The 27,585-nt window shown below is 46.4% G+C and overlaps 1 protein-coding gene across 9 annotated transcripts in view; it reads left to right on the top strand.

Moving 5' to 3' along the window:
* The window catches only part of MAPRE3 (microtubule associated protein RP/EB family member 3), a 1,726,857-nt gene that overhangs the window by 1,324,621 nt on the left and 374,651 nt on the right, over positions 1–27,585 (top strand). For all 9 annotated transcript variants that reach the window (XM_069605540.1, XM_069605544.1, XM_069605539.1 and 6 more), the window contains one exon: positions 2,436–2,581. In XM_069605540.1, coding sequence (XP_069461641.1) covers positions 2,436–2,581 — 146 coding nt within the window. The remainder of the gene's footprint in view (positions 1–2,435; positions 2,582–27,585) is intronic.

Here is a 27,585-nt window from a genome sequence, read left to right as displayed (position 1 = left end):
TCAGAAGGGATACATTACTCACTGTAATCATATTTCTGATGCTTGTATCTGCTTAGATTCACATGCGCCTGCCCTTCCAGAAGGCGCATGGATGCTTGTAGTCTTATCTATCTTATCTGCTTGGATACTCTGTACTCACGCTACTCCTCATGCTACCTCATGTCAGAAAAAATGCAATCTGAGTATCCTACACGCGTGAGGGATCATGGGTACAGTGGACGTCACACTCGGGATAGTATTTCTGGCACGCCCAAGTTTGACGCCCCTTTTCGAGTTTCAGAAAACAAACTGTAATACTTAGGTGTCGGACTATGCACAGCATGTGAATCTAAGCAGATAAAAACATCATAAATAAGATTATGGTGAGTAATGTATCCCATCAGTGCCTAGAAAATGCCTATGTGTTGTTTGTGTTTTATGTGTTAGAACTTTATATTGCGCATATCCATAGGACCCGAGCAGAAAGCTGCATCTAGGCGCACATTATATATTTAAACAAAAGACCCAACTGTTGGCTTTGCCAATGCGTGTGTCAATTGCGGTTTACATTATCAATCTCAATGATGCTCGTTTTTATCAATCTTGCAATGATAAGACTGTCAGTTTTGTGACCTGCAGATTGCACACAATGTGCCTCAGGTGCTCAACCTTTTAAACATACAAGGAAGCTATTGCATTCCTAAGTGGGGTCAGTACTTGTCACATATATGCCTTAACTTGCCATCCTGCTTGTGGGAAGGGATGGCCATCAGAGCTGTTTGACTTACTGGACGTCAGTTCCTGTTCCTCTTTAATACTTTTTCACGTTTCAGTTTAACATGGAAGAAATAAAAAAAAAAGCTTTCGTCCTCCATCTGGAATCTCTCTGCCTGGGCCTATTAAACAATTTTATACCTTTTATTCGACTAACTGAAAATAGTATACTAAGAGGCTACAATACATTCGCTGTCGGAGTCGCAATGACTTTTTCAACTAATGATAGCAGCAAAATCAAGAGGGCAAACAGCAATGGAGTGAGTATCCATGGAATGCAGTCTTGAGAAGATCACTTTATCTTAGCAGCAATAAATCTGAAAACAGGATATGAAGCTTCAAAACATTTAAAAGTTGGTCTTGGCAATGCCAACGTCCTTACAAAAAAGGCAAACATCGAGTGATACACTCTACATTCTGTATGGATGTGTTTTTCTTACCGGTCAAGACCTTTGAGTATTTCCAAACCTAACGGAAGTACATTCTGCGGCAACACTTAGTGAATCAAAAGGAAAAAGTTACTTGAAATATAAACTTTACAAACACCCGTAAAAAACATGTTAGAATGCGTTTGTTTTACAGTCAAAATCACAATGTTAAAAGTAAAAATAACTGGACTGTTACAGCTACTTGTAACAATTGTTCAGAAAGAAACAAGTGTGCCATTTTTAAGCACTTAGCGTTGTCAGGCCTGACAGTTGTGTGTTGCCAGTTAAGCTAAGGCAGTCATTTTACGACTGAATTCCGTGCATACCTTTCAGCTTTGTTTTGTGAACGAAAAAGTCCCACAACTGAATTTTTATGATAGATATATATATATATATTTTCTAAACTCGTCTAACATGGTTTGGAACCAACCTTTGCATGTTAAATGAGTCTAGTAAGTCCCAGCAAGCCATTTATACAATATCCATTGGCACCAAGATGCCATTTGAAACCAGAAGTAAAAATTGGGAAGCTTTAACATTGTATTTGCAAAGAAGCATCTTGCTTTTGGCAGCCCAGAATGTGCTCATTTGCATTGAATATATTTCCAACCCGTAGGAAAGAGGCAACTTCATAAGGCAGTTTTATCGCAAGCATAATTTGACAACAATTAAGGATTTCCAGGCATGTTGAGTCTTGCAGTTTCCCTGCCAACAGTTACTCTGCACCTTTTGAATTCAGTTACCATTGTTGGTCTTAATGACTTGTGCTTGAAGTGCTTCGTGATTCACCACCCCTTGAAAAATTCTTTCTGCAGTGTTACTCTTAACTGATGTTGTTAAACATGAAATATGTAGCAGTGACGTTGTTTGTAATGTATGTGTTCTTCATTTTGAATTAATATTATTTCTGATCCTATGCTCCGTCAGTGTCATAACGTGATATCTATTTCCAAAGACACTCCTCCACTGAAATATACTTGTCCTTTTTACTGTTTTTTGTTTCATTTTAAGAAATGTAATGTTTCTATTATATCCCTCCTAACACATTGGTGCATTTACACTCATAAAGATAAGAAACATAGTTGAAACAAGAGTGAGTTAAGTTTACTACATTCCTGCTATTATTTTGCAGTCATTTCAGCTAACACTAGTCTAAGATGTTAACAATGACTCTCTCTCGTTTTTTGGTGGTCTGTTACAGCTTTGCAAAGAAAAGGTAATTTCTAACTGAGAAAGTAACATATTCTTTCTTAGGCGCTGCATATTGTCAATTCATGGACATGCTCTTTCCCGGCTCAATTCTCCTGAAGAAGGTCAAGTTCCAGGCGAAACTGGAGCATGAGTACATCCACAACTTTAAAGTACTCCAGGCAGCGTTCAAGAAAATGGGTGTTGATAAAGTATGTGCTGCATGTATTCCATTTCCCCTCTCACTCTAAGATTATGAATGTCAAGAACCTTGATGTCAAATTGCTGTTCATGTCAACCAACTGAATATTTGATTTTCTGTGTTAACATTTCCTTTGACTAAGGGCATCTTTGTTCATCCATAATGCCCATTCACCGCCCACCCAAGCACTTAAGGAAAGGTAACACCGAAAATCAAATATTCAGTTGGTAATTAATTTAACCAATTTTATAGACCTCTGTCTAGCACAATATATTGTTGTAGTAAACCTTGTTTTTGCTGAGCAGAACTTGCATTTCGAGGGATTAATATACATAAACTGCACCTGTTCGCATACCCCATCTTTTGATAATGTAATCTCAAGCATGACCAAGCTAAGGTCAAGAGCCCTGGAGGCAGTTAATCATAGCACATGTTCCTACACGTGATGTAAGTGCTGCACCACAAGACAACCCTTGACGTGATCTGAGCAGATTCTGGAACCAAATATACTCTCTGCGCATTTCCACAATTATTTGTCACAACGTAATTGCAGAAGACACTCAAGCAATGCATAACAACATTTTTTTCCTCCAATCGATTTTCCCCAAAAAATGAAATATCAATTTCGTATCCACAATTAAAGCAGCAGAGGTGGAGATATAAATATATGGTTTGTATTGAAAGTGAGGCAAAGTGTTCTGCGGTGTGCGGGACATACTACGTTGCCGTGAATGATTTCTGGCTTGCTCCTGTGCCTTTAAGGCAATTACCCAGTGGAGCCTGTTGCCTTCATGAGCTTTCAGAACAGCGAAAGCAAAGCGAAAGTGAGGCAAAGTGTTCTGCGGTGTGCGGGACATAATGCGCGTTGCCGTGGACCATTTCTACCTTGCTCCTGTACCTTTAAGGCAATTACCCAGTGGACCCTGCTGCCTGTTGCCTTGCTGCCTTCATAAGCTTTCAGAACGGCAAAAGCGAAGCGAAAGTGTTCTGCGGTGTTCAGCAAAGTGAAGCAGCCTCTGAAAAGTGAGTTGGGACCATACCAATTGCTTGCCTCACTATCTTCACAGCAACGCGACTGGACTCGTTTTAATAGGCAAGCAGGGTGGATCGGGAAACGCTTTGCCAAGATTGTTGTCTTCTCTCAAATCGCCAAAAAAAATCCTCCTAGACAGTGTACTTCGATTTCCATCACTGCCGCTTAGCACACAGCATTCCTCTAGTACCCCCCAGGCCGTATGAATGATCCTTCATTCTTCCACAAAAACCAGTCTAATGCAGTAGAAAGGGGCGTGCCTGTGTCACCTTGTATAGTAAAGAAAACAAAACAATCGTATTTCTGGACCTTTGTCACTTTCACTTTTTTGCTGTGAAGATAGTGTGTGCGTGTGTGGCTGAAGGGCACCAGAGTTCGGGGAACCAGCGAAGCAGAGACTTCAATGCCTTCCCCCAACTGTCCCAGGCCGCGCACCCGTAGGCAAGCACTAAAATCTCGCACTATGGAAGTCCAGGAAAAAACGGCACTTAATGACAAAGACGAAATCGCCTAGCTAAAACCAGACGAACTCTCCAATCCACCGGAAAATAAGCCAGTATTTAACTTCTCAAACTTGGACATCAATACCCCCAAACATCTCTTTTCCACCCAGAAACTTGGCTTCTACCAACAAGCCTCATGTCAATAAATCTTTCAAAAAGGCTGAGACTAAAGTCTCCTCGAACTCGGTGACATCGCCACACACGCGAGGCCTTTAGCCAGAAGCAATAACCTGCCCTTCTTTATCCATCCAACCTCGATAAATGACCCAGATCTCACAAATAATTAGTCAGACATAGAAGTAGCGTCATCTTCGTCTAATGTCATTGAAGAACCCCAATCCCTCCTTAAATCCAACGGAATGGAGCAGATGGAAACACCTCTCGCAGAACTAAAACTCTGAGCAGCCAGAGGAAAGCAAACATGGAAGCAAAAGTTTGACTCAAGACTTAGATTACAAAATAATGGGAAAACAAACACCCAGTTAAACCAGCAATGCCAGCGAACTGCACGTCTGTCATTGGACATTATGGAAATTGCATCCATAAAGTCCAACCACGAAAAGCGAGATTCTATCTTTGGCAATCTTACACCATTTAATCCAACGCTTCTGGACCCAGAGCTGTCCTCCACCCCAGCCATCCAGGACCTAAAGTCTCAAAATACTACAAAATTACAAGAGAAATGTCACTCAACTTTAATGGACGACCATCACATAACAAAAAATAGTTTGGTAAAACAATATGCTGAAGAGGAAGAAAATTTGGTACCCTGCCACTCTCGAGAAAAAAAAAAAAAGAAAAAAAGCGACCATGTGCACGTGTGAAACTGATAACCGGGAAACATATCCTTCCATCCCAACAACTATGCTTGACTTGCAAAATCTCCTAATGTCGGCCTCAACAATTGCCCTAGCGCCTTTTTTTTAAAGTTACATGAGGCTTGTGTTGATGCTATGAAAGACCAAGCCACCTTACTTGCACTCATTCACACTAAACAAATTTACATGGAAGCCTTTATAAGCAAAATCCAGACTCGTCTTGACATAGAGGCTGAGTCATCAACGAGATGGCAGGCTCCACTCTTCGACATCGCCCGAACAGACCATTGGGACAAATCAATCAGCACTAACAACGGCCCCAATGAAAATGCTGAAAAAGACCCAACAAGTACACAAGCCCTGCTATGACCAAATACTGAAGGAATCAACACTCCCACCCCAATCTAGTGACAACAAACAGAGGGAAGTGCCAGAAATTGAATTACAGATTTAACTAAGGAATCAAGCATGGTGGCGGGGTCACTTGGGAAAAGAGGTCAGTCTACATCTCTCTCCAATAACAACGGAACCATTCCACCTCATCCACCAAACATTGATCTTACTTATCCAACATTGTCTGTGACCGCGAGTCAAACAAAAAAATTACCTTTCTCAATATTTGATGCTGCAAACACAAAACTGAAAGTGCCTAATGCAACAACCAAGAAGAAAATCACTGTGAAAGAGAAAAATCAATCAGCTCGACAAAAAATCAAAACGAATGGCTACAGGGCATTCTTGTGGAATCTACAATTACCACTACCCAGACATGAACACTCTATTAAAACAACAACTAAGATGTTGCCCAAACCTTTAACACAAGTCCCCTCAAAAATCCTATCATTGAGGAAGACAATGGCCTGACTAGTGACGAAAAATTACAGCGGGAGATCCTATTAAATCTTTCAGTATACTCAATAGGGTCAGAACCACAGGACGAATTTATTGAAGTGAACAAAGGGGATACTACTGAACAACAACGGAAAGACTACTCACACTTAGGAACAGACCTTTTATAATAATCTCGGATCTGACCTGTGAAGACATATCTGACACTGAACTAGAAATGTCAGTATCCCCAGAACAACTCGAAGAACCTCCTAAACGCGATCCCCTGTTTGCCTCACACAATCGTATATTCTACACGGTGGAACAGAAAAGGGATTTGATTATACAGAGGCTTCAACCAATCAGAAGGCTCTCCCTTTCTCCCACCACGTCAGTTCATTCCCCTACATACTCTAACGCCAAATGGACATCCGAGACAAAAGTGATCAGCAATGAGAGGTTGAAAAAAGAAAGTGCAGATCTTACCTTAAACAGATCAAATGTTCTGAAACTACTGCAGACAGCCCACGATTTAAAACATCTCTCGTCAAAAGACATTGTCCAACTTGAATTTCTCTCTGAACGAAGATCTGAGCGGGTGGCCGTCCAACTTAGTTCTAACAGAACACATAGAGCCATTTAGAAAAACAATATGTGTTCCAAAAAATGGATTACGATGTAACCGAAACCTGGAAGGATGTTCCACTAATCCAACAAATCCGTAAATCAAATGTTGAGATCAGGACCACAGACTCACAGCTTCGATCAAACAACTCATCAGATAAAAGGAAACCATCCCGATATGACAGTCAGAAGCCACACAAACAGATCAATTGAAACTAAAAATAAAGTCTGGAACAATTGCATTCACCAAATTTAAAGATGTAGAAGTCGAAGAAAATGATCATATACACCGACTGAAAATAGATCAGCTTACCCATCGTCTTCAAGGAAATCTAAGGAAACCATAACTAACATGGGATAACAGCAAGGCACCATGGTCCCTATGCTCATGGAACACTCAAGGGTACAGTCATCTTTATACTAACCAGAATAAAGATCTGAAGAGTCATGATGTCCTGTGTCTCCAGGAAACTTGGATCTCCAAAGAACCCATCAGCGACGGATATGCCTCCTTCCTGAATCCAGCTATAACTAGGGAAAAGGGATGACCATCAGCAGGCCTCTTGACACTGATAAAGCCTGGGTCAAACATATGTGTAATTTGAAACACATAATCCAAATCACTTTATCCAAATCCTCATACTGGAGTTTGTGACTGATGTTGGAAGGGAAAAATTGTTAACCAATCATCATTCAACATCTCAAACCATAGGTCCACTGAACCTATATTGGAGCTCTGCCGCAGTAAATAACACCTTCTTTGACAACATATGTGCAAAAATCGATGACTCTCGTTTTCGATTTCCAACAATCGAATTCATAATCTGTGGGGATATGAACTTTCATCTCTTCACTAAAACTGGAAAACAGATTCCAATGTCAAAGCTACCACCAAAGGCAAACAAAGGTCTAGCTAAAAGAAGCAGCCCAACGAGACTTAGTCTTAATGAATGGTCAAACAAAAGGTGACATTCCTCCAGTTCCAACCTGGCACAAAGGATCCTCCAGGGCATACTTAGACTACATCTCCATGTCTAATAACTTAAGAAATGTAATTGAGAGTTTGAAAATTGTCCCCACAGACAAGAGTGACCATTACATATTATCCCTCACCTGGAGATTCCACCAATCAAGACCCCAAACACTCTGCCTACCAGATCTGGAACTTGCCGCAAACTGCACACGCTTGCGAATAACAGATGTCCAATCAAACCACTTAAAACAAACATTTATCAATAGTACGAAGCTGGACATTCAAGAAATTGACTACGATTGGATTCTTCTTCTTCCCTTCAGACAATCTTTCAAACCCAAATCTACAAGACCCAGTTCCCACACCCATGCGTACAGCAAAGAAATTGCTGATAGAATAAGAGGGAATAAATATCCTTTAAAGCAAAAGATCAGCTTGATAAATATGAGAGGATGTGGGGTGCATTTAATGATCTCTACGCTTAAAATATTTGATTGTGTTCTAGATTTCTTATTTTGCTTTGTTTTTGTTTTTTTCATTTTATTTCTTTCCTTTCCCTTCTGTCACCTTACTCCCTGTATTCAGTTCCCCTCTGTTACTTATTAAAGATTTATTTAGGAAATTATGGATGAATAAGTATCACCTTGTACATTTGAGATATTGTATTATGTTCTATTGCTTCTGTAAAGTTCTAAATGTATAAATAAAAGTTTTGAAAAAAAATGAAAAAAGGACTTAAGAAACAAAATCAATTTAGCAAAACAACTCCTGCTTGACCAACATATTCTTTGGATCAAATCTGGCAAACAGTCCTGTAAAAACTGGATTGTCGGCAACCAACATCTACAAACACAAAATGATGCAGAACAGATGCTCAAAGCTTTAGCTAACCGTAATACAAGAGACCTATGGAAGCTGCTAAATTCCCAGGATTTCCATCCGGACCAACTAACTGCTAATTTAACTGAAGCTTCTTGGGTTGCTCAGTTTAGTCAACTTTATGAAATTAAATCAGATGATCACTTCACGATTTTAATGATTGCAACTCATGTCAGAAATGGGATCTTGGATTGGATCACGAGCAACTAGAAGCACACATAAAAGGACTTAACGCTTCTAGAGCCCCAGGGCCAAACGGCCTTAGTAACCAAATACTAAAATCCAAACCGGAAGCCTGGGCTGATCTCTGCTCTCTCCTCTTCCAACTAGTAATTACTTACAAACAAATTCAAACATCATGGAAGACTGCAATTCTCATTCCAATCTATAAAAAAGGAGACAAAACTCTGCCGTGCAACTATCGTCCGATAGCCCTCCTGGACCCTCTATGCAAAGTTTTTGCTTCCTTTCTTTTGCAGCACCTTAACGAATGGATGAAAAAAAATAACAGAAGAGACCCGAGGCAAACTAGGTTTATCAAAGGAGTGGGGACTAACATTCAAGCTCGAGACTTGTAAAAATCAAGCGCACATTTTGGCAGTCTTCGTAGACTTCAAACTAGCCTTCGATAGTGTTAGTCAAGAGATACTCTGGCATAAATTGGTAACCTGGAAATGCCCAATGGAATTACTAGAGCCAATTAAAGCGCTTTAATCAAACACAACTGTAAGAGTAAGGCTAACGCGCAATGGTGCCTTGTCAGAAGAAATCCCCTCACCTAATGGATTGAAACAAGGCTGCCCGCTAGCAGCTTCTTTATATAATACACATCAGACATTGAATCCACTCAGAATCTGCCGACAGCATATCCTCCAATATTAAATGGAAAAGCAGTGCCATACTTAATGTATGCAGACGACTTAGTCCTTTTGGACAGAACCCAGGTCGGGATGCAGAAACGGCTTAAAGCCCTTGAGAGCTATGTAAAGGAGAATGCTCTTGAAATCAATGCATCTAAATCATACTACATGTATTTAACCCATCAACCACCGAACAAGAAAGAGAAAAATACACTATTCTTGCATTCAAAATGGCTGGAAGAAGTAAAATGCCTTAAATACCTTGGAGTGCTTCTGAACCAAAGCAAAAACGAAAAAGAATGGGCTGATTACCTCCGTACCAAAACGGAAGCTCTAGCTCGCCAAGGAGTAAACCTCCATAGGAGGTTTGGGAAATGTTCCATTAAACCGATCATCAAGTTCTACAGAACCAAGGTAGTGGCCATCCTCACCTACGGAGCAGAAGCCATGTGAAATCTGCATTGGAACATATGGGACATCCTTGAAGCAATATTTTGGAGAAAAATATTTTCTCTACCACAATCATTGCCAATCCCTCGAATTCGATTCAAGGGTTGCGCTCCAATCCATGAGATCGATTATCACATGGAAGTCCATGGATCTTTATAGGAAACTCCTATCAAACGACTCGTCACCAGAGCTTTTGAAATAAAATCTATTACTGAAATCTTGGAAGGAAGGCTGTAGATGTATACTCAACAATCTAGACACGACAGAGGATACTCTTATACATCGCCCTCTAGAAGTGAAGAAAAAGCTACAAAGAATGGACTGGATTATTACCTTAGAAAAAAAATCCAGAGCCGTCAATCAACTTCCTCCATACCTTGCCCTGTTTCCTTGTCGACAAATCAATGACCAATTTCTTAGAATAAGACATTATTACCAACTAATGAAGTATTATCAAGAAACTGAGAAGGATTAAGTTCTCCCCATTGTCGCTTTTGCAAAGATACAGACCTAATAGAGTCACTACATCACATATCTATGGTCTGTAAAGCATTGAACAAAGAACGAGCATTATTTGGAATATGTCAAAGTCGAAAATTAACAGACACTGCCCATCTAAGGCTAAGTGGCCTAGTTAACTAACGACTGAATAGCCCAAACGATTTATGATTAACATCCCTTCCTTTTTCTTTCTATCTTCTTTCCCTTTTCTTCTGCTTTAATCATCAAATGGAAAATGTTTTTGTAATTAAAACTGTAATCATTTTAATAAAAATAAACAAATGTATGGTTTGTATTGCAATTTAAATTGATAAATACACCTATGATAATAAAACGGCATATGGTCAGCACAAAAACAAAAACATCACATCATAGATTTTACTTTGCTTTAGATTTCAATGCCACATAGGTCCAAAAACGGATGTCCAATTACATAATCATTTTTTCTTTGTTGTAACGCAGAAGGTTTCTGCTTAATTTTTATATTTGTCCACCATGATGCTTGCTGCTCAAAGAAAGGTGGAATTTCGAGTTGTTATGTCAAACCTCCCGATCAAAAAGCACAGTGAAACAATTCACTTTTCTTTCTTTAGGTCTGCAGCATTGACTTGATGTTCTTCTATTTTCTTCTGATTGAGAAGCCCATAGCCAAATGATCATTCTATAAATGTTGAATCTGTGCATTGCTTTTATTATTTGGGTAAAGAAATTGGCACACTTGCACTGCTGGGCCTTTCCATATGACTGTAACCGTCTGAATATTCAGAAGCGATTGCATCAAATGCTGGTTGTAAATCCTAACAAGTGAAATATTTGTTCCATGACAAGGACACGTTTGTCATATGTACCTGTTGCTATAGAAAGAAAGTTTACTATTCAGCCCTTGTAAATACATGGCAACTGTTTTGCTTTTTTTGGTTGTGTGTTTATAATTTAGACATTCATGACTACAAGCCCAATAATGGCAATGTCTTCTTACAGACAAATCAGCAGAGTATCCCTGTTCCAGTAAAGATGCCCTCCAGATTGGAATTCTCAGTGTTTCCATAGGGTTTTACATAATGAGGTTCATAGAGATAATCAGCAAGATACATTTAGTCAGTTCCATTACTAGTGAAATTCCCAAAAGAACATCCCCTGCCCTTGAGGGGCATGGCATAACATCAACATGCTAGATCTGTACAATTCTGCTCGGCCTACACACTTGAAACAATCTCTGCCTGCAGCGAATCTCTCCATCATATGTAGCATGTCCTGTTCTAATGACTAGCACCCACGTGCCCGATATTCCTCTTCTTGGGAAAGAATATTTTTCTCTCCTCTGTTACGTGTCACTAGGAATACCTGGGCCCCGAGCAGACTCTAATGGCAGTCGTTAGTGTGTGGCATTCGCTGCATTATGTTCCTAGCTCTGGTGTTGCTCTGCCTTGATACATTCACAGCCAGCACCTATGGAAAATATAAAATACTATCGGTTTTGAGAGTTCCCGCCTTTGTTCTTTTTAGAACAACCCCATTCCTTATGTATTTTTCCCTTTCTTATCCTCCTCTTATTAGTCATGAATGTCTCTTCACGCAAGAGTCCAGGTCTCATGTCTACCTTTATTTTCTATTCCTGTCTGTACAGGTTAGTATAAATGGTTGTAGGTTAAAGGGTCAATGGCAATTGATTTGAATGCAATAGTTTTGAGTAAAAAGGACCGAAAAAAAAGGTCAAATGTTTTTTGAAAAATTTTAATTTCTTTGGGGGGGGTCCCCGGCCCAAGCCCCTGTTTTTGGTGTAATAAGCACTTTTTTCCTATACGGAAGCCAAAAAATTAAAATACATTTAAAAAAAGTCATTCAACCTTTTTTTCAGTCCTTTTATTTCAAAACTATTGTAATTCTAAACAATGTATTTGATCCTTTGACTGGACACCAGTCTAAACACTTTGCATCATTTGCTGTATGCTTTATCATTTGTTAAGTGGTTTATTTTTTCCGATTTACTCGATCAACATCTTTTTCTATTTTATCTACTACATTTTCATCATATTCAGCCTTTTCTATGACTTGAATCTCCATGCTACTTACGAGCATGGGTAATATTGTCATTGCATGTTGTGAGAAACCAGAGGGTGTCTCACCTGCTAGTCCCCGGAATCTCTCTCTCTCTCTCTCTCTCTCTCTCTCTCTCTCTCTCTCTCTCTCTCTCTCTCTCAGCCAGGGCACGACCATCGCCTTTAGATCCAGAACCTGGGGGTTGACCAGTACAGGAGGATCACCTGGGTGAGGGATCTTCAGGCAGCGGGATTGAGGAGCCAATGGTGAGCCATGGTAATCCCCATTTTTTGTTCATGAAACCCATCCTATTTTTTAGGATTCTTCAAGGTCCCAAATCCCCCGCCCCTTTTTTTACAGAAACACTGGGCTGAGGAAGAGGGTGACTGAGAGTAACAAGACTAACTCTCATACATCGTACTGGACATGTCCCATTAATCGGGTCAGGCAATTGACTTTAAGTGCCTACCCCTGATACCAAGTAGCTCTCCTCACACGGATAAAAGGCAGAACCTAGAGACACATCCGGACAAAGTGGAACATGAGTACGAGCAGCACATCCGGGGCGGAGGCAAACCTACTGGAGCAGAGCGATGGACCAAGAGACGAGAGCAGCGGGTCAAAAACCCCAAGAGTTCCCTAATGGAGGTTGTTGCCTCCGACAGGCTGCAAAAGACACGTGGAGAAGGCCGGATCCCACATCAGAAGGCTGCATTGTGTTTCAAGGACGCCAGCGACCCTCTTGGGGGAACGGCAGAGTTGGGGAGGCAAGCCCAACCCTGTGGTACTAACCTTGACTCGTGAATTGGAAATCGTAAAGCCAAGAAAGAAACGGACACAGCAGTGAGTTAGCAGGTGACCTGAGAGACCAGAGTGTGTTAAAAGATTGAAGGAGCAACATTAAATCGCAAGTGAAGGCTGCACGCGTGTGGATGAGACGCAAAGAAAGGCAGACATGTGAATGAACTTTGAAGTAAGCACAGCTGTTAAATCAGTGATACTGAGTAACGGGGTGGTCCGGCCAAAAGACGTAGCCCACTCGAAAGTCTCCATGAAAGGTGCATTGTTTGTAACTATAAGGCGAATGAACTGCGAAAGCGAAGTAAGCAAAATTAATTCCTAGAGAAGGGAAGAGTGAAAGTTGAATCTTGAACTTTTAGTCCAAGTGGTCCTGCGAGGTCTGTAAAGATAGCCACGCACATTTGAAGGTCTTCGACATCCGAAAGCAGTCTGAGCCCAACTGAAAGAGACCCAACGTGTAATAAGCTTGGGGAAGTTGAACTGTGTTCTGAAGGGGTCTGAGCCCGACGGAGGGGGACCTCTGAGAACTTTGTTGTGAGAGGTCTGAGCCCGATAGAGGAGTCCACCATGAAGTTTTTGTTGAAACATTATTTGTTAGTCTGGAAAGAGAGACTTTAACGTGGAAGGCCAGGCCTTTTCCCCCTGAGGCTGAATTACCCAGGTGAAAAGCTTTAAAAAAACCTCTACCCCTTTTTAGCACGTTTTTTATGTGTGCAGTCTCTGAGGGTGTGGTAGCAGCCAGAAGCCTAGGCTGCTTGTTCTCGCTGTGGCTTTCCTCAGGTGATGGTGAGCTTTGTGCCAAGAAAAGGTACTAGGAGGCATCATGTGATAGATGGAGGTTCCCACATCAACACTCATGGCACATTAAGGAATGATCACCTTTCCCTAACTCCTCCTCTGCCTCTGGGGCAGGGCTGGCTTTGGCTTGTGCCCATGTAATCCCACTGTGCCAAGTCAGGAGGGGTCCCGGTCACCTCCTTATAGGGTCAGGCCCTTCACCTTGTCACATGCTCCATTCATTTTTCTCTATATCTGAAGTACAGTGTAGAATATGGAGGGGTAAGTGACTGCACTTGTATCTAGGGAATCGGTTTTTCAGTCATGGGAACAGGAGAAAAGGCAGAAGGGGCTATCAGTAAGGAAATATTTATTTTTGTAGAATGCACATCGCTGAGGTGTATTTCTTCACTATTTTTCCATGTTTAGTATTCATTTTGTTGTTTACAGAAACTTCTTTTTCCATGTCATTTCTTCTTTTTTTTTTAAATACACAGTTTCACAATCTCTACTCTTCTCTTTCTCCATATTACTATTATTTATTGTAATAAATTATTCTTTCTCCTACTTGTTCATATTGCTCTTTCTTTGAAAACAATGGATGAATTACTCCATGCTTCAGATCGTAGTCATTGTTCCATAAACTTTAGGTAAGGTTTTTCAACTACATTCTGTTCCACAATTTTAGTAGTTTTTCCATATAATTTAATCAGTCATGAAAAAGGAATCCTGAAGATTATAGTTCTTCCTCGTCTATTTGAATACTCTTTGTCCATGGCTTTTCTGCTTAAGTATACCTAGTGTGGAATCTGCTGGAAATTATCTTGTTTGGATGTATCCCTGATGAAAGCTTAGAGAAGCTCAAACCAACTATTTTGGTTGCTATTTGTTTTTCTTAGATCTTGCTATTGTTGTGGCATACTAAGCACCGGTTACCGTTCATTTTTTATTTCTGAATTATAGCCCTTGAAAAAGGGATTTTGTTTCCAAAACATGTCACGCCCAATTTAATCATTGTATCTCATAAACAGACCATGGATTGAATTAATTATTTTTGTTAAAACTTTTACTCCCATTTCCCGTCCCCTTTCCTCCATTCTTGTGGGATATTCCGTCCTTCGGGACCGGGCCGGAGCACTTTTGTCAAAAAGCATAACAAATTTAATTTTTGTCCTCCTTTTATTTTTACGCGGTGTACAGCACATGGCCGTAACCCCGTCCTCCTGAGCGCCGCCCCGCGCATCGCCCTTCATTCCTATTCTCAGCGCGGTCGTGGCTGGACGCACTAGCATCACTGGGAATTTTTTATTTTTATTCCCTTTGTCCTTCCTTCCTGTTCCTCAGTCATCTAGTTCTCCGTCTATGCCGGAGAGTCTGGGATTCGTGTCCTGTTGTTCATGCGAATGTCGTTTCGCGAGGGCGAATCCCCACTCTCTTTGGGAATGTCTAGGCCTGTAGCATTGCTTAGATCCGTGCTTCTACTGCGACTCTCTCTTCGTCTGGGCACTCCAACGTTTTCTTCTTCGGTGGGAGGAAGTGTTTCAGCGCGTTCCTCCACCTCATTTCTTTTCAGGGCGCCCTGGCCAGTGGACTCCTTCCCGGGGTCTTCAAGGTCTGGGAGGGGCTTGTTTTGCTCTGTCACCAGGGGTTCCCCTGAGGTGCCCCAGGGGCCTGATAGGCATACCGGAGTGTTCTCTGAGGATTCCCGCGGCGGATCTGCCAATACCGGACATCTTTCCGAGGTTCACCATTTGGGTGGTAAGGTTAAGCCTAGCTCGTCTGTGGCTCTGGATACCAGGGTTCGCCCAGAGGTCTCCTTTTCTGGAGCTTTCCACACACACCGATACCGGGGTTCGTCCTGAGGTCTCCTCTTTGGAGATTTCTGTACGGAGTCACGGCTTGAGGCCCCTGTTGAGGGAACTTTATGTACAAGGTTGAAACCTGAGGTTCATCTTGTTGAGGCTAAGGTCTGCACCGACAGATCCGAGAGACCCTCTTTGAAGGTCTTGTCGGTGAGGTATATTCCTTAACCATACCACGCTCAGGGTCATGGTGGTAACGGTTCTGTCGCGGGGCAAAGAGGGCTGTCACGGACCATTATTTCTATACTACCAGCTCTGCCGGGGTTCCTCCGTCGGAGGCGAAGTTTGGGGCTGGTTCTAAGATGTCCAGTAAACATCCGAGTCCACCCAGTACCGGCTCTGCCGAGGATCCTTGCAAGGCTCAAGTGTTACTTAAGTCCCCTGACTCTCCTGAGGAGACGATTGCCTCGTCTCCACATGAGACGCAGTTCTCTTCAGGTGTGGACAAAATGGCGGCCCAACCTCCGTGGTCCACAGCGGCCATTTTGGATACCTCCCTTAGACCTACGTTCACAACATCTGGTGCTGGGAGTATTCCTTTTGGGCTCAGCAGCCTTTTCCACGTCATGTGGACAACAAAAACCTGTTCCGCCCTTCTTTTGACTGGCGTGCGCGGGCTCCGCTGCCTAATACTGTCTTGCTCCCTCCTGCTTCCGCTCCACTGATCTATGTGGATCCATCCAGTAGTGGACCCTCCTGGCAATCATCCTCTCTGGGTTCGTGGGGGTATGCCCCTTACGAACGGCCTCTTCCTCTTACAACGCCTAAGCCCTCGGCTGAGGATGAGTTTTTTGGGATGTTTCAGATGCTCATGCATTCTGTCCCAATGAGGACGTATTTCAAGCGTCTGTTAAGGGAAATGTACACTGAGCCTTCTGTTCCAACCCCAGCACAGGCTGTTCTGATTCAGGTTCCGGTGGTGCCACACCCTCCACCGCTTTCTTCTGGACCTCCTCCTTCTCTTCCTCCTCTGCTATGTTGTCTCTTATAGAGAAGACACCGGTGGACTGGGACAATACTTTAAAACCTGAAGGGGTAGGCATGGGGGACCAGTCTTCTGTTCCCAACTCGTTGGGTGAGCTTCAAGCGTATCAGGACAGCGATGAGTAGCCCCGCTCGGTGAGAGCATTCCATGACCGGGAGGGGTTTGTGTAGCTCTGTTAACAGGGATTGCGCTGAGGTGTTCTCCAGGGGTTCCTCCAGGGGACCTGCCAAAACCGGGTGTCGTTCTGAAGTTCACCATTTGGGTGCTAAAGTTTAGCCCAGTTCGTCTGTGGCTCTGGATACTGGGGTTCGCCCTGAGGCCTCTGTTTCTGGAGCGTTTTACACTGAGCCATGGCTCGAAGCCTCTCTTGAGGGAGCTATTCGTCCCGGGTTAAAACCTGAGGTTCCTCTTCTTGGGGCTAAATCCAGTACCAACAGAGCTGAGGGATCCTCTGAGGGTCCTGTTGGTAGGGTACCTTCCTCAACCGTCCTGCGCTCAGGGTCGTGGTCTTACCGGTTCTGTTGAGGGGGCAAAGAAGGCGGTCAAGCACCACAGGCATTTCAGTACAGGCTCTGCTGAGGTTCCTCCACGGGAGGCTAATTCTGGGACAGTTCCTAAGATGTCCAGTAAACATCCTAGATCTGCCAGCAACGGCTCGGCCGAGGATGCTTGTTTCAAGGCTAAAGTATTACTTACGTTCCCTGACTTCCCAGAGGAGACAGTTGCCTCACTTTCTCCAATGACGCAGTTCTCCTCAGGTGTTGACAAAATGGCAGCCCAACATTCTTGGTCCATGGCTGTCATTTTGGATACCTCCCTTACACCAACATTCACGACGTCTGGGAGCTTTTCTTTTTCTTTTGGGGCGGAGTATCCTTTCCACGCTATGTGGACAACAAACACCTGTTTATCGGTCCTGGTGAAAGCTTCAGCTAAGGCCCCTTATACACAGTGGTCAGGGTCCCAGACTCAGTACTTCTCTGGATTCAGGGGATTTCAGGGCCGCCCTGCGTGCCGGTCTGAAGCTCCGGTTGGTGGCCCCGCTGAAAGCAGCAGCGGCAAGATGGTCAGTTTTTCTCTCGTCCATCAGCCTTCTCTACAGGGACAGGTCGTCTCCCTGCTGACAAATTATCCAAATGAAATTATTTGTCGGTCGCACAAGACTCTGGTGGGAGGACGAATCTCGTCTCATCTGGAGGCTTGGCAGACCATCACGGAAGACCGGTGGGTTTTGTCCATCGCTCAGGCGGGCTTTCACTTGCCCTTTCCCCCTACCCCACCCTTCAAACCTCCTTTCGAGAGGATTGGGTCCTCCGACGTATTCCATATCTATGACAGTTAATGTCCACAGCTGTGCTGCTTCGGAAAAACTTTGGCGCCTGCGTCGATGACGTCGATGCACCGTCCCCGAGGACCTCCTCCGACGGCCGACGTCACCCGATGTGATAAGTAGGATGCACGACGCCTATAGCCTCAGTTCTGTTTTTTCCGCGAAAGTGTTTGCTTCGTGAATCTTGGTACGCCTCGACTGGAGTTTGCTATTTTCTATTCTCGGTTTGTTGAACCTGTTTGGTTTGTTGTGTAGACCTGCTCGTGGCAATGTCTTTCTCATCTTCAACCCCGCGTCTGGGCTTCAAGAACTGCGGGGACTGTGGGTCCAAGATGTCGGTCACGGACTCGCACAACGCCTGCCTCTGGTGCCTCGGGGAGGCCCACGATACGGACGACTGTGTCGACTGCCAGTCGCTCACGGCAAAGGCCTTGCGGGAACGCAAGAAGAAGCTGTCGGTAGGCCGGGTGTCTAAGCCCCAGAAGTCGAGGTCTGCGGGGCTTTCGACGGATGACTCAAGGGGAGACTCTCCGCATCGGTCTCGCCACTCCTCCGCCTCTTTGAGGCATTCCCGGAAGCGCTGGCATAGGTCGCCTTCCCCGTCCTCTTACGAGGACTCCGCCCATCGGCGGGTCGCATATCCCTCAATGCAAGCGACACCGAAGGAATGGGCTTTCTTCGGGAAGAAGATGCTAGCGATTCTTGACTTGCAGGGCACAGGTCTGTCCGCGCCTCCGAGTGGGGTCGGTCGGCACCGGTCGAGAGACACCGCTCGTACGCCTTCGGGCTCGGGTGGTCGGCACGGCTCGCGGGAGAGGGCCCGCTCGGACAAGGGTAGCCGTTCTCGCCATGCCCGTGCCAGGTCCAGGTCCTCGACACGCTCGAGACCGTGTGATCCTGTGGTGTCTTCGAAGAAGACGTCGACGCCTGTGGCACCGAGGTCATCGACGATTTCTCTCGAAGCTCCGCCTCCGAGGGGGTCGTCGACGCTGTCGGCGCCTAGGTTGTCGAGAGACATGCTCGGAGCTCCGGCTTCGAGGACTGTGTCGACACCGCCGATGCTGGCGGCGCTGCAGTTGTCGTCGACGCCTTTTCTGTCGACGCCAGAGCCGAGTCGTTCGGCGCCCTCGACGCCTTTTCAGTCGACGCCGGCGCTGACACGTTCTGCGCCCTCAACGCCTTTTCTGTCGATGCCGGCGCCGACTTGTTCGGCGTCCTCGACGCCTTTCGAGGCGGTGGTGTCGGAGGGGCCCTGTGGCACGGGGTTTGCCCCTAGAAAGGCTATGGCTAAGGTCCGACACTGCTTTGGTCCACAGAGGTCTTCCTCTCCCCGCCTGGAGTACATTTCAGAGGGTGATGAAGGCTCTGATGGCGGCCTGGTTCCGGTTACGGTTCCAGATGACCTTATCTCGGGCCATAGCCAGTTTGATGACCTGAGGCAGTCGCTGCATGATGCCAGTGGACTGGACACCTCTCCGGAGGTGGAGTTTTGTCGGCCGGAGCCTGGCGCTCATGCCGATTCTTCATATCGGCGCCTTATGTCTCGGGTTACCGAGTACTTGGGTTGGTCAGCTCTCCCAGGGGAGTTCGTTCAGGATGATCTCACGGACATCTTTGATCTCGGTCCACCCACTGACCCGGTTTTGCTTGGACTGCTCCGGAGAGTCTCCCGGCAGTGGGCAAGTCTTTGTCGTGAAAATACCGTCCAGCCAGTAGCGACCCATGCTACTTGTCTAGGCACCCCACCCCGGAGAGTTTGGTGGTGCAGGCGGCTACGGCGCCGGCAAAGCAGGCGTCGTATCCTACCATCCCTCCAGATAGGGACGACAAACGTTTTGACGGCTGGGCGAAGAAAGTGTTTTCTTCGGGGGTATGGCGCTTCAGGCGGCCAACTCCATATGTGCCTTGTCTCGTTTCACACACACTCTGTAGAAATGTGTTGCTTTAGCGGCTGATCATATTCCCGAAGGGGACGAACGGGATGGTTTCCTTGCTATGGTTTAGGATGGCAAGGATGCTATGTGTGAGGCCGTTCAGTCGGGTTTGGACTTGGCGGATTGTATCAGCCAGTCCATGGCGGCGAGCACCGTAATGCGCAAGTTTGCATGGTTGCAGAAGTCTGGGTTCGCTCCTGATGTGCAGTCCCGGCTCCCCAACATGCCTTTTGACGGTGAACACCTTTTTGGCAGCAAGGCTGACGAGAGCCTTGAGAGGTTGCAGACCTCCAAAGCTGCAGCAAAGTCGTTGGGTGCTGCAGTTCGCCAACCTCCGCCTTTTCGTCCTAGGGGACAGCAATGGAGGGGAGGTTCCTTTCGCTATTACTCGTCCTTCAGTAAAGCGAGGGGAGCTAGCAGTCAAAGAGGCTATCGTAAGAGTGCCAGAGGTGGACGCAAAGGTACTCGAGGTGCCAAGGCCACTCAGGCAGTTGCCTCTTTGTCCTCAGGCAACGCCGCAGCTGCTACCACTCAGTCATGAGGCCAGGTCCCATGGTTCGCCGGTTGGGGGAAGGCTGGCGCAGCATCTTATAGCGTGGCAAGCCATTACTTCGGATGTGTGGGTTCTGGAGATCATAACCCACGGCTACTGTCTTCCTTTTCGGCAGAGGCCTCACGACAATCCACCAGGGAGCCTTTCTTTGAAGAGTCCGGATCCACTCCTTGCGCAGGAAATTCAAGCCCTGCTGGTGAAAGGCGCCATAAAACTGGTGCCTGTAGCGGAGAGGAAAAAGGGATGATATTCCCCTTATTTTTTGATATTGAAGAAAGACTGGGGATTGAGACTCATCATGGACTTGCGCGGTTTGAACAAACTCCTCAGGAAGGACAAGTTCAAGATGGTGACTCTTTCTCAAGTCCTCCAGGCCATTCAACTTCAGGACTAGTTGGTGTCGCTCGACTTCAAGGATGCTTATTTTCATCTGCCGATACATCCAAAGCACAAGAAGTACCTGAGTTTCGCGGTTGGCGACTCGCACTTTCAGTTTCGGGTCCTGCCGTTCGGATTGACCTCCGCCCCGAGGGTTTACACCAAGCTCATGGTGGTGGTGGCAGTGCATCTCAGGAAAGGGGGGATTCATGTCTACCCCTACCTGGACGATTGGTTGATCAGGGGGAGCTCTCCCGAGCAAGTCCTGGATCATCTGTCCGTCACCTGACACTCCCTTCACAGGCTGGGCTTCTCCCTCAATTTAAAGAAGTCCCATTTGACACCAACGCAGCGGCTCCATTACATTGGAGCAAGCTCGACACGTCCCTGGGGCAGTGTTTTCCTCCTCAGGTGAGGGCTCTTCACATTCAGCAGATGGTGCACAAGTTTCAGCTTGCCCAGAATCTCCCAGCGTCCGAGTTCTTGAGACTGCTCGGCCTCATGGCATCCTGCATTCTTCTGGTGCCAGAGGCTCGTCTGCGGATGAGATCTTTGCAGTGGGCACTCAAGCTCCAGTGGTCTCAGTCCTCCGGCAGGCTGTTGGACCCTGTTCAGGTGCCGCCCTCGGTGGCCCGGGACCTTCTGTGGTGGGCCGTCGAGGGCAAACTGATGAAGGGGGCTCCATTTTGGCTGCCCTGGCCGGAGGTGACGATCGTGACGGACGCATCCCTCACAGGATGGGGAGCTCATGCCAACGAGTTGATAGTCAGCGGTCGTTGGTCTCCGTTGGAGTCCAGACTCCATATCAATCTGTTGGAGCTGAGGGCCGTCAGGCTTGCCCTGAAGGCTTTTCTGCCGACTGTGCGCGGAAAGAGTGTCCTGATTCTAACGGACAACATGGTGGCCATGCACTACCTCAACAAAAAGGGGGGGGCAGGGTCACTTCCGCTGTGCAGGGAGGCGATGCAGCTCGAATTCTGGGCCATCCAGCAGGATGTTTCGATCTCGGCTGTTCATCTGGCCGGAGACGACAACGAGACGGCGGACGCTCTGAGCAGGCAGAGCACAATCTCTCACGAGTGGGAGCTGGCTCTGGAGATTCTCCTGTCGATCTTCGCCCTTTGGGGGACCCCTCAAGTGGATCTCTTTGCCTCCAGTGTCAACAGGAAGTGCGAAAGGTTTTGCTCGCGGGAATTTCCTCCAAAAGGAGTCTTAGGAGACGCGTTCGTGGTGGAGTGGTCATTCCCACTGCTGTACGCGTTTCCTCCAGTCCCCGTCATCCCGCAAGTGTTGCGGAGGTTCGGTTCCCGAATGATCCTCATTGCTCCGGTGTGGGCCCGGAGGACGTGGTACCCGGACCTTCTCAACTTGTCCATCTGCCCTCCACGTCGTCTTCCCTACCGAGACGATCCGCTCTCACAGGAGGGGGCTCAGGTTCTCCATCCAGAGGTCAGATCCCTCAACCTTCACGCTTGGCTTCTGAAAGGTTGAGGTATAAGGATTGGGACCTCCCTGAAGACGTGATGGAGGTGTTGCTCTCGGCCAGGCGGCCGGCAACAAAGTCTCTGTACCGTTGCCGTTGGAGAAAGTTCTGCGACTGGTGCAGAGTTAAGAATGTGGATCCTTTTGTTTGTGACATTCCCATGGTTCTGTCTTTTTTGCTTTCTTTGGCCCACAGGGGCTTGCAAGTGGGGACCATTAAAGGTTACCTTGCGGCGCTGTCCATATTTAAGCGCTCGTCTGAGGAGTGTTCCTATTTTAAGATTCCTTTAATTTCGCAGTTTTTGAAAGGGCTCACTAATGTGTTCCCTCCGTCACCTTTTCTGGTGCCAGGTTGGGATTTGAACCTTGTTCTTAAGTTTCTTATGGGTGCTCCGTTTGAGCCTTTACATTCTTGCCCTTTGAGGCTGTTGACTCTGAAAACTGTGTTTTTGGTTGCGGTTACTTCTGCTCGCAGAGTGAGTTACAGGCACTTTCAGTTAAACCACCCTTCACTGTGTTTCAGAAGGACAGGGTTGTTCTTAGAGTTCGTCCTTCTTTTCTTCCGAAGGTGGTTTCGGACTTTCATTTGAGCCAGAAGGTTGTTCTTCCGGCGTTCTATCCTCCTCCACATCCTGGTAAGGAAGAGGAGAGGCTCCATAGGCTTGATCCTCAGAGGGCGTTGAGCTTTTATATTTCGCGCATGTCCCGGGTCAGAGTGGACGATCAAATTTTCATTGGTTACGCTGGAAAGCGTTTGGGACAAGCTGTGACAAAACAGACTTTGTCTCGTTGGATTATTTTAGCTATCTCCGAGTGTTACCGCTTGGCGGGTAAGGACCCTCCGGCTGGCTTGCGGGCCCATTCTACCAGAGGAGTGGCTGGATCTACTGCCCTGCAGAGGGGAGTTCCTATTCGTCACATCTGTGATGCAGCCACCTGGGCTTCAGTACATACTTATGTACGTCACTATTCCCTCGATTCCATCAGAGGGCAAGATCTGGCCTTTGGCAAGGCAGTTCTCTATTCCGCAATTTGATTGGGCATGCTAAATTTGTATTCTAAATTCTTTCCCACCTCCTTGCTTGGTACTGCTTTGGGAGTCTGCCATAGATATGGAATACGTCGGAGGACCCAATCCCCTCGAAGAACAAGTTACTTTCTTACCTGGTAACGTTCTTTCGATGGGATGGTCCGACGACGTATTCCATATCGCTCCCTCCCTGCCTTCCCCGCTGCAGAATTTCTTTTGCGATTGCAGCTTGCGTTCCGCAAGGCCTTGTGTGTCTGACTGGCAGAAATCTGGTGGCACACGTTCTGGTAAAAAACTATAACTGAGGCTATGGGCGTCGTGCGTCCTACTTATCACATCGGGTGACGTCGGCCGTCGGAGGAGGTCCTCGGGGACGGCGCATCAACGTCATCGACGCAGGACGCAGACGCCAAAGATTTTCCGAAGCAGCACAGCTGTGGACATTACCTGTCATAGATATGGAATACGTCGTCGGACCATCCCATCGAAAGAACGTTACCAGGTAAGAAAATAACTTGTTCTTCCAACAGATCAGGACGCCCTCCCCCAGAACCGAGGTACAGGAGACATCAGATGGGTGGAACCTGTTCTCCTCAGGGAGAAAGGGGGGCCTATTACTGTCTGTTTCGCAGTGCCCAAACCCAACCAGGCCGGCCTGCGCACAATCCTCAATCTTTCCCAGTTAAGTCTATCTCTTCCCCATGAGAAATTCAAGATGATCACGCCCTGCCAAATAAAGTCCTCTCTTCGGAAGGGCAATTGGCTCAGTGTGATGGACCTCCAGGATGCGTACATGCACATTCTGATTTGGACCCCCATGGTAAATATCTGCGGTTCTCCGTGGAAGCAAAACACTTTCAGGTTCGAGTACGCCATTTGGTCTCAGCTCAGCGAGACACACCGGAGACACCTCTGAGGGCCCCGCAGCGGGTCTGCCAAAACCAGATCTTCTTCAGAGGTTCCCCGTTCGGGGCTAAGGTTGAGCCCAGTTCTGCTGTGGCTCTGGATACCAGGGTTCGCCCTGAGGATTCTGCATCTGAAGCTAATTGTACCGAGTCTTGGCTCAAGGCCCCTCTCAAGGTGGCTTTATGGACAGCGGTTAAACCGGAGGTTCCCCTTCTTGGGGCTAAATCGGCCACCAACAAAATTGAGGACCCTCATCGAGGGTCTTGACTGTAAGGAATATCCCTCAGCTTTCCCATGCGCACTGCTGTGGTAATACCTGGAGGGCAAAAGAAGGTGGTCACGCACCATAGGCCTTCCAGTACCGGCGGCTCTGCTGAGGATCCTCCACCAGAGGCTAGTCCTGGGACGGTCTCTAACATGTCGAGTAAACACCCTAGATCTGCCAGTACCGGCTCTGCCTAGGTTCCTTGTTTCAAAGCTAAGATGGCACGCAAGGCACCAAACTCCCCCGAGGAGACTATGGCCTCACTTGCTCCTGTGACGCAGTTCACCCCAGGTGTTGTCAAAATGGTGGCCCAACCTCCGCGGATCACAGTGACCATTTTCAATACCTCCCTTACAGCAACATTGTAGTTTGTGTTCGCACCGACACTTTGGTGGCAATGTTTTACATCAACAAGCAGGGTGGCACCAAGTCTCCTCTCCTTGTAGATCTTGCCACATAAATTTGGACTGGGCCATCCAGCACATTGTTTGGCTCCAGGCTATACACATCCTGGGTCACCTCAATGTGGCCGCAGATTCACTCAGTCGCCAGCCAGCATCTGTTACGAGTGGGAAATGAACAGCAATGTCCTCTCCAACATTTTCCATCAATGGGACACTCCAGTGATGGACCTCTTTGCAACTTCTTCAAACAAGAAACTGCCTCGTTATGTGTCCAAGGACAGTTTTTGAGTGTCCTCCCTGGGAGATGCCCTTGAGATCCCGTGAGACAAAATGTAAGCTTATGCTTTCTCTTCATTGCCTCTTATCCATCGGTTGCTCTGTAAGCTCAGGAGCACATCGAACTGCGCTCTCGCGGTCAAGACTCCTTGATGGCCAGTCAGATTCTGGTTTTCGGAGCTACAGCATCTGTCGGCACGCAAGGCACCAAACTCCCCCGAGGAGACTATGGCCTCACTTGCTCCTGTGACGCAGTTCACCCCAGGTGTTGTCAAAATGGTGGCCCAACCTCCGCGGATCACAGTGACCATTTTCAATACCTCCCTTACAGCAACATTGTAGTTTGTGTTCGCACCGACACTTTGGTGGCAATGTTTTACATCAACAAGCAGGGTGGCACCAAGTCTCCTCTCCTTGTAGATCTTGCCACATAAATTTGGACTGGGCCATCCAGCACATTGTTTGGCTCCAGGCTATACACATCCTGGGTCACCTCAATGTGGCCGCAGATTCACTCAGTCGCCAGCCAGCATCTGTTACGAGTGGGAAATGAACAGCAATGTCCTCTCCAACATTTTCCATCAATGGGACACTCCAGTGATGGACCTCTTTGCAACTTCTTCAAACAAGAAACTGCCTCGTTATGTGTCCAAGGACAGTTTTTGAGTGTCCTCCCTGGGAGATGCCCTTGAGATCCCGTGAGACAAAATGTAAGCTTATGCTTTCTCTTCATTGCCTCTTATCCATCGGTTGCTCTGTAAGCTCAGGAGCACATCGAACTGCGCTCTCGCGGTCAAGACTCCTTGATGGCCAGTCAGATTCTGGTTTTCGGAGCTACAGCATCTGTCGGTACCTCCCGATCAGATTGCTGCAGATTCCCGACCTGCTTCACCAGAGCATTCACCAGATGTGGCACCTCTCCCCACAATCGTTCAGCTTGGGGGTCTGGGGCCTGAGTTCAGATCATTAACGCAGTTCGATCTGTCCGGTGACAATGTGCGCTTTATCCAAGCAGCCAGGAAGCCCTCTACGAGAGCTTAGTACAGGAGCAAATGACTCTGGTTTTGCCATTGGTGTAAAGCTAAACAGCTCAATACCAGGCAAGCTTATGTCGACACCGTTCTATCTTTTGTGTCTCATCTGGCCTTTCTGGCATCCATATTCTGTTATGCAGAACTTACTTATCCTCTATTGCGGCCTATCTGTCCACGGACAGCTGTTACTTTGACTAATCCTGTCATCTAAGGCATTTTGCGGTTCTCTTCATATCTTCCCGCCGGGGTGTTATGCTATAAGCCATTTGAACACATGGCCACTATCGTTCTTAATTACCTTTCTTGGAAGGTTGCCTTCTGATCGCAATAACATCGGCAAGGCGGGTAAGTGAACTTTAAGCTCTTTCTGTAAAGCATCCGTTCCTCACTTTCCACAGGGATGAGGTTGTGCTTCGCTCTCATCCTTTCTTCCTGCCTAAGGTGGTTGCCGATTTTCATTTGAATCAATCCGTCTCCTTTTCTGTCACATTCGGAGACATGAAGGGGAAACCAGCTTCCAAAGCAACTATTCCCTGCTGGAGTGCCTCATGTTTTTCAGTAGCCTAAAGCATTCTAGGCCTTCATCCCCCAAAGAGTATCCATGCACATCTAGTCTATTGCAAAGCAACCCTTGGGAGTCCATCGCCAAAGCGGCTTTGTGGGCCTCCCCAACGGCTCTACCTGAGCTCCAAGGCTGATGACCAATTTGGCCAGCCTGTTCTTAAGAACTTATTCCTGTAAAGGGATTTTTCCATCCACCCGTACTACCTATGGTGTGTGCTTGGGAATCTCCCACAAGTATGGAGGAAAGGGGACGGGACGTAGGAGTATAACAAAGTTACTCACCGTAGTGACTCCCTTAATCCTAGTACATAGTCCCCTTTCCTCCATACGTCTGCCTGCCGTCCCCTCTAACAAGTATCCTCTATTATTGCTTAAATGGTCTCAGACCTGGCGATAGAAAAGGATTGAAGGGCGATGCGCGGGGCAGAGCTCAGGAGGGCTGGGTTACGGCCACGTGCGGTACCCCACGTAAAAATAAAAGGAGGAAAATGTAATTGTTGATGCTGTTTGACAAAAGTACGCTGGTCCCGTGCCGAAGGATGGAATGTCCCACAAGTATGGAGGAAAGGGGACTATGGACTTAGGAGCAAGGTAGTCACTACGGTGAGTAACTTTGTTATTTTCAATTATCGAGCTTTGTTTCAACTGACTGTGGTAACAGAGCTTGTATCCTGTTTCCATTAAGAAAAATGCCTGAGAATCTATCCTAGGCGTCTGGAGGATGTGAATCAGGATGTACAGATTACTCACTAAAGTCACTCTTTTACTGGTAGTCCATATCTTCCTTCCAAAAGACCCCCACTAAAGTTTGTAAGTTTGGAACTTCATAAGAGTGGGGTTGGTGTCCTCACACAGTTGGAGCTGTTATTGTGCAGGATCCATTGCTTTTTTTTTCTCTGCTTTTCAAGTAATACACTGTCCTTG

This window comes from Ambystoma mexicanum, chromosome 4p, assembly GCF_040938575.1.
Source record: "Ambystoma mexicanum isolate Mex_15411 chromosome 4p, UKY_AmexF1_1, whole genome shotgun sequence".
NCBI classification, from domain to species: Eukaryota; Metazoa; Chordata; class Amphibia; order Caudata; family Ambystomatidae; genus Ambystoma; species Ambystoma mexicanum.
Note: the sequence above shows the minus strand (reverse complement) of the source record. Positions and strands in the feature narration are given on the sequence as shown.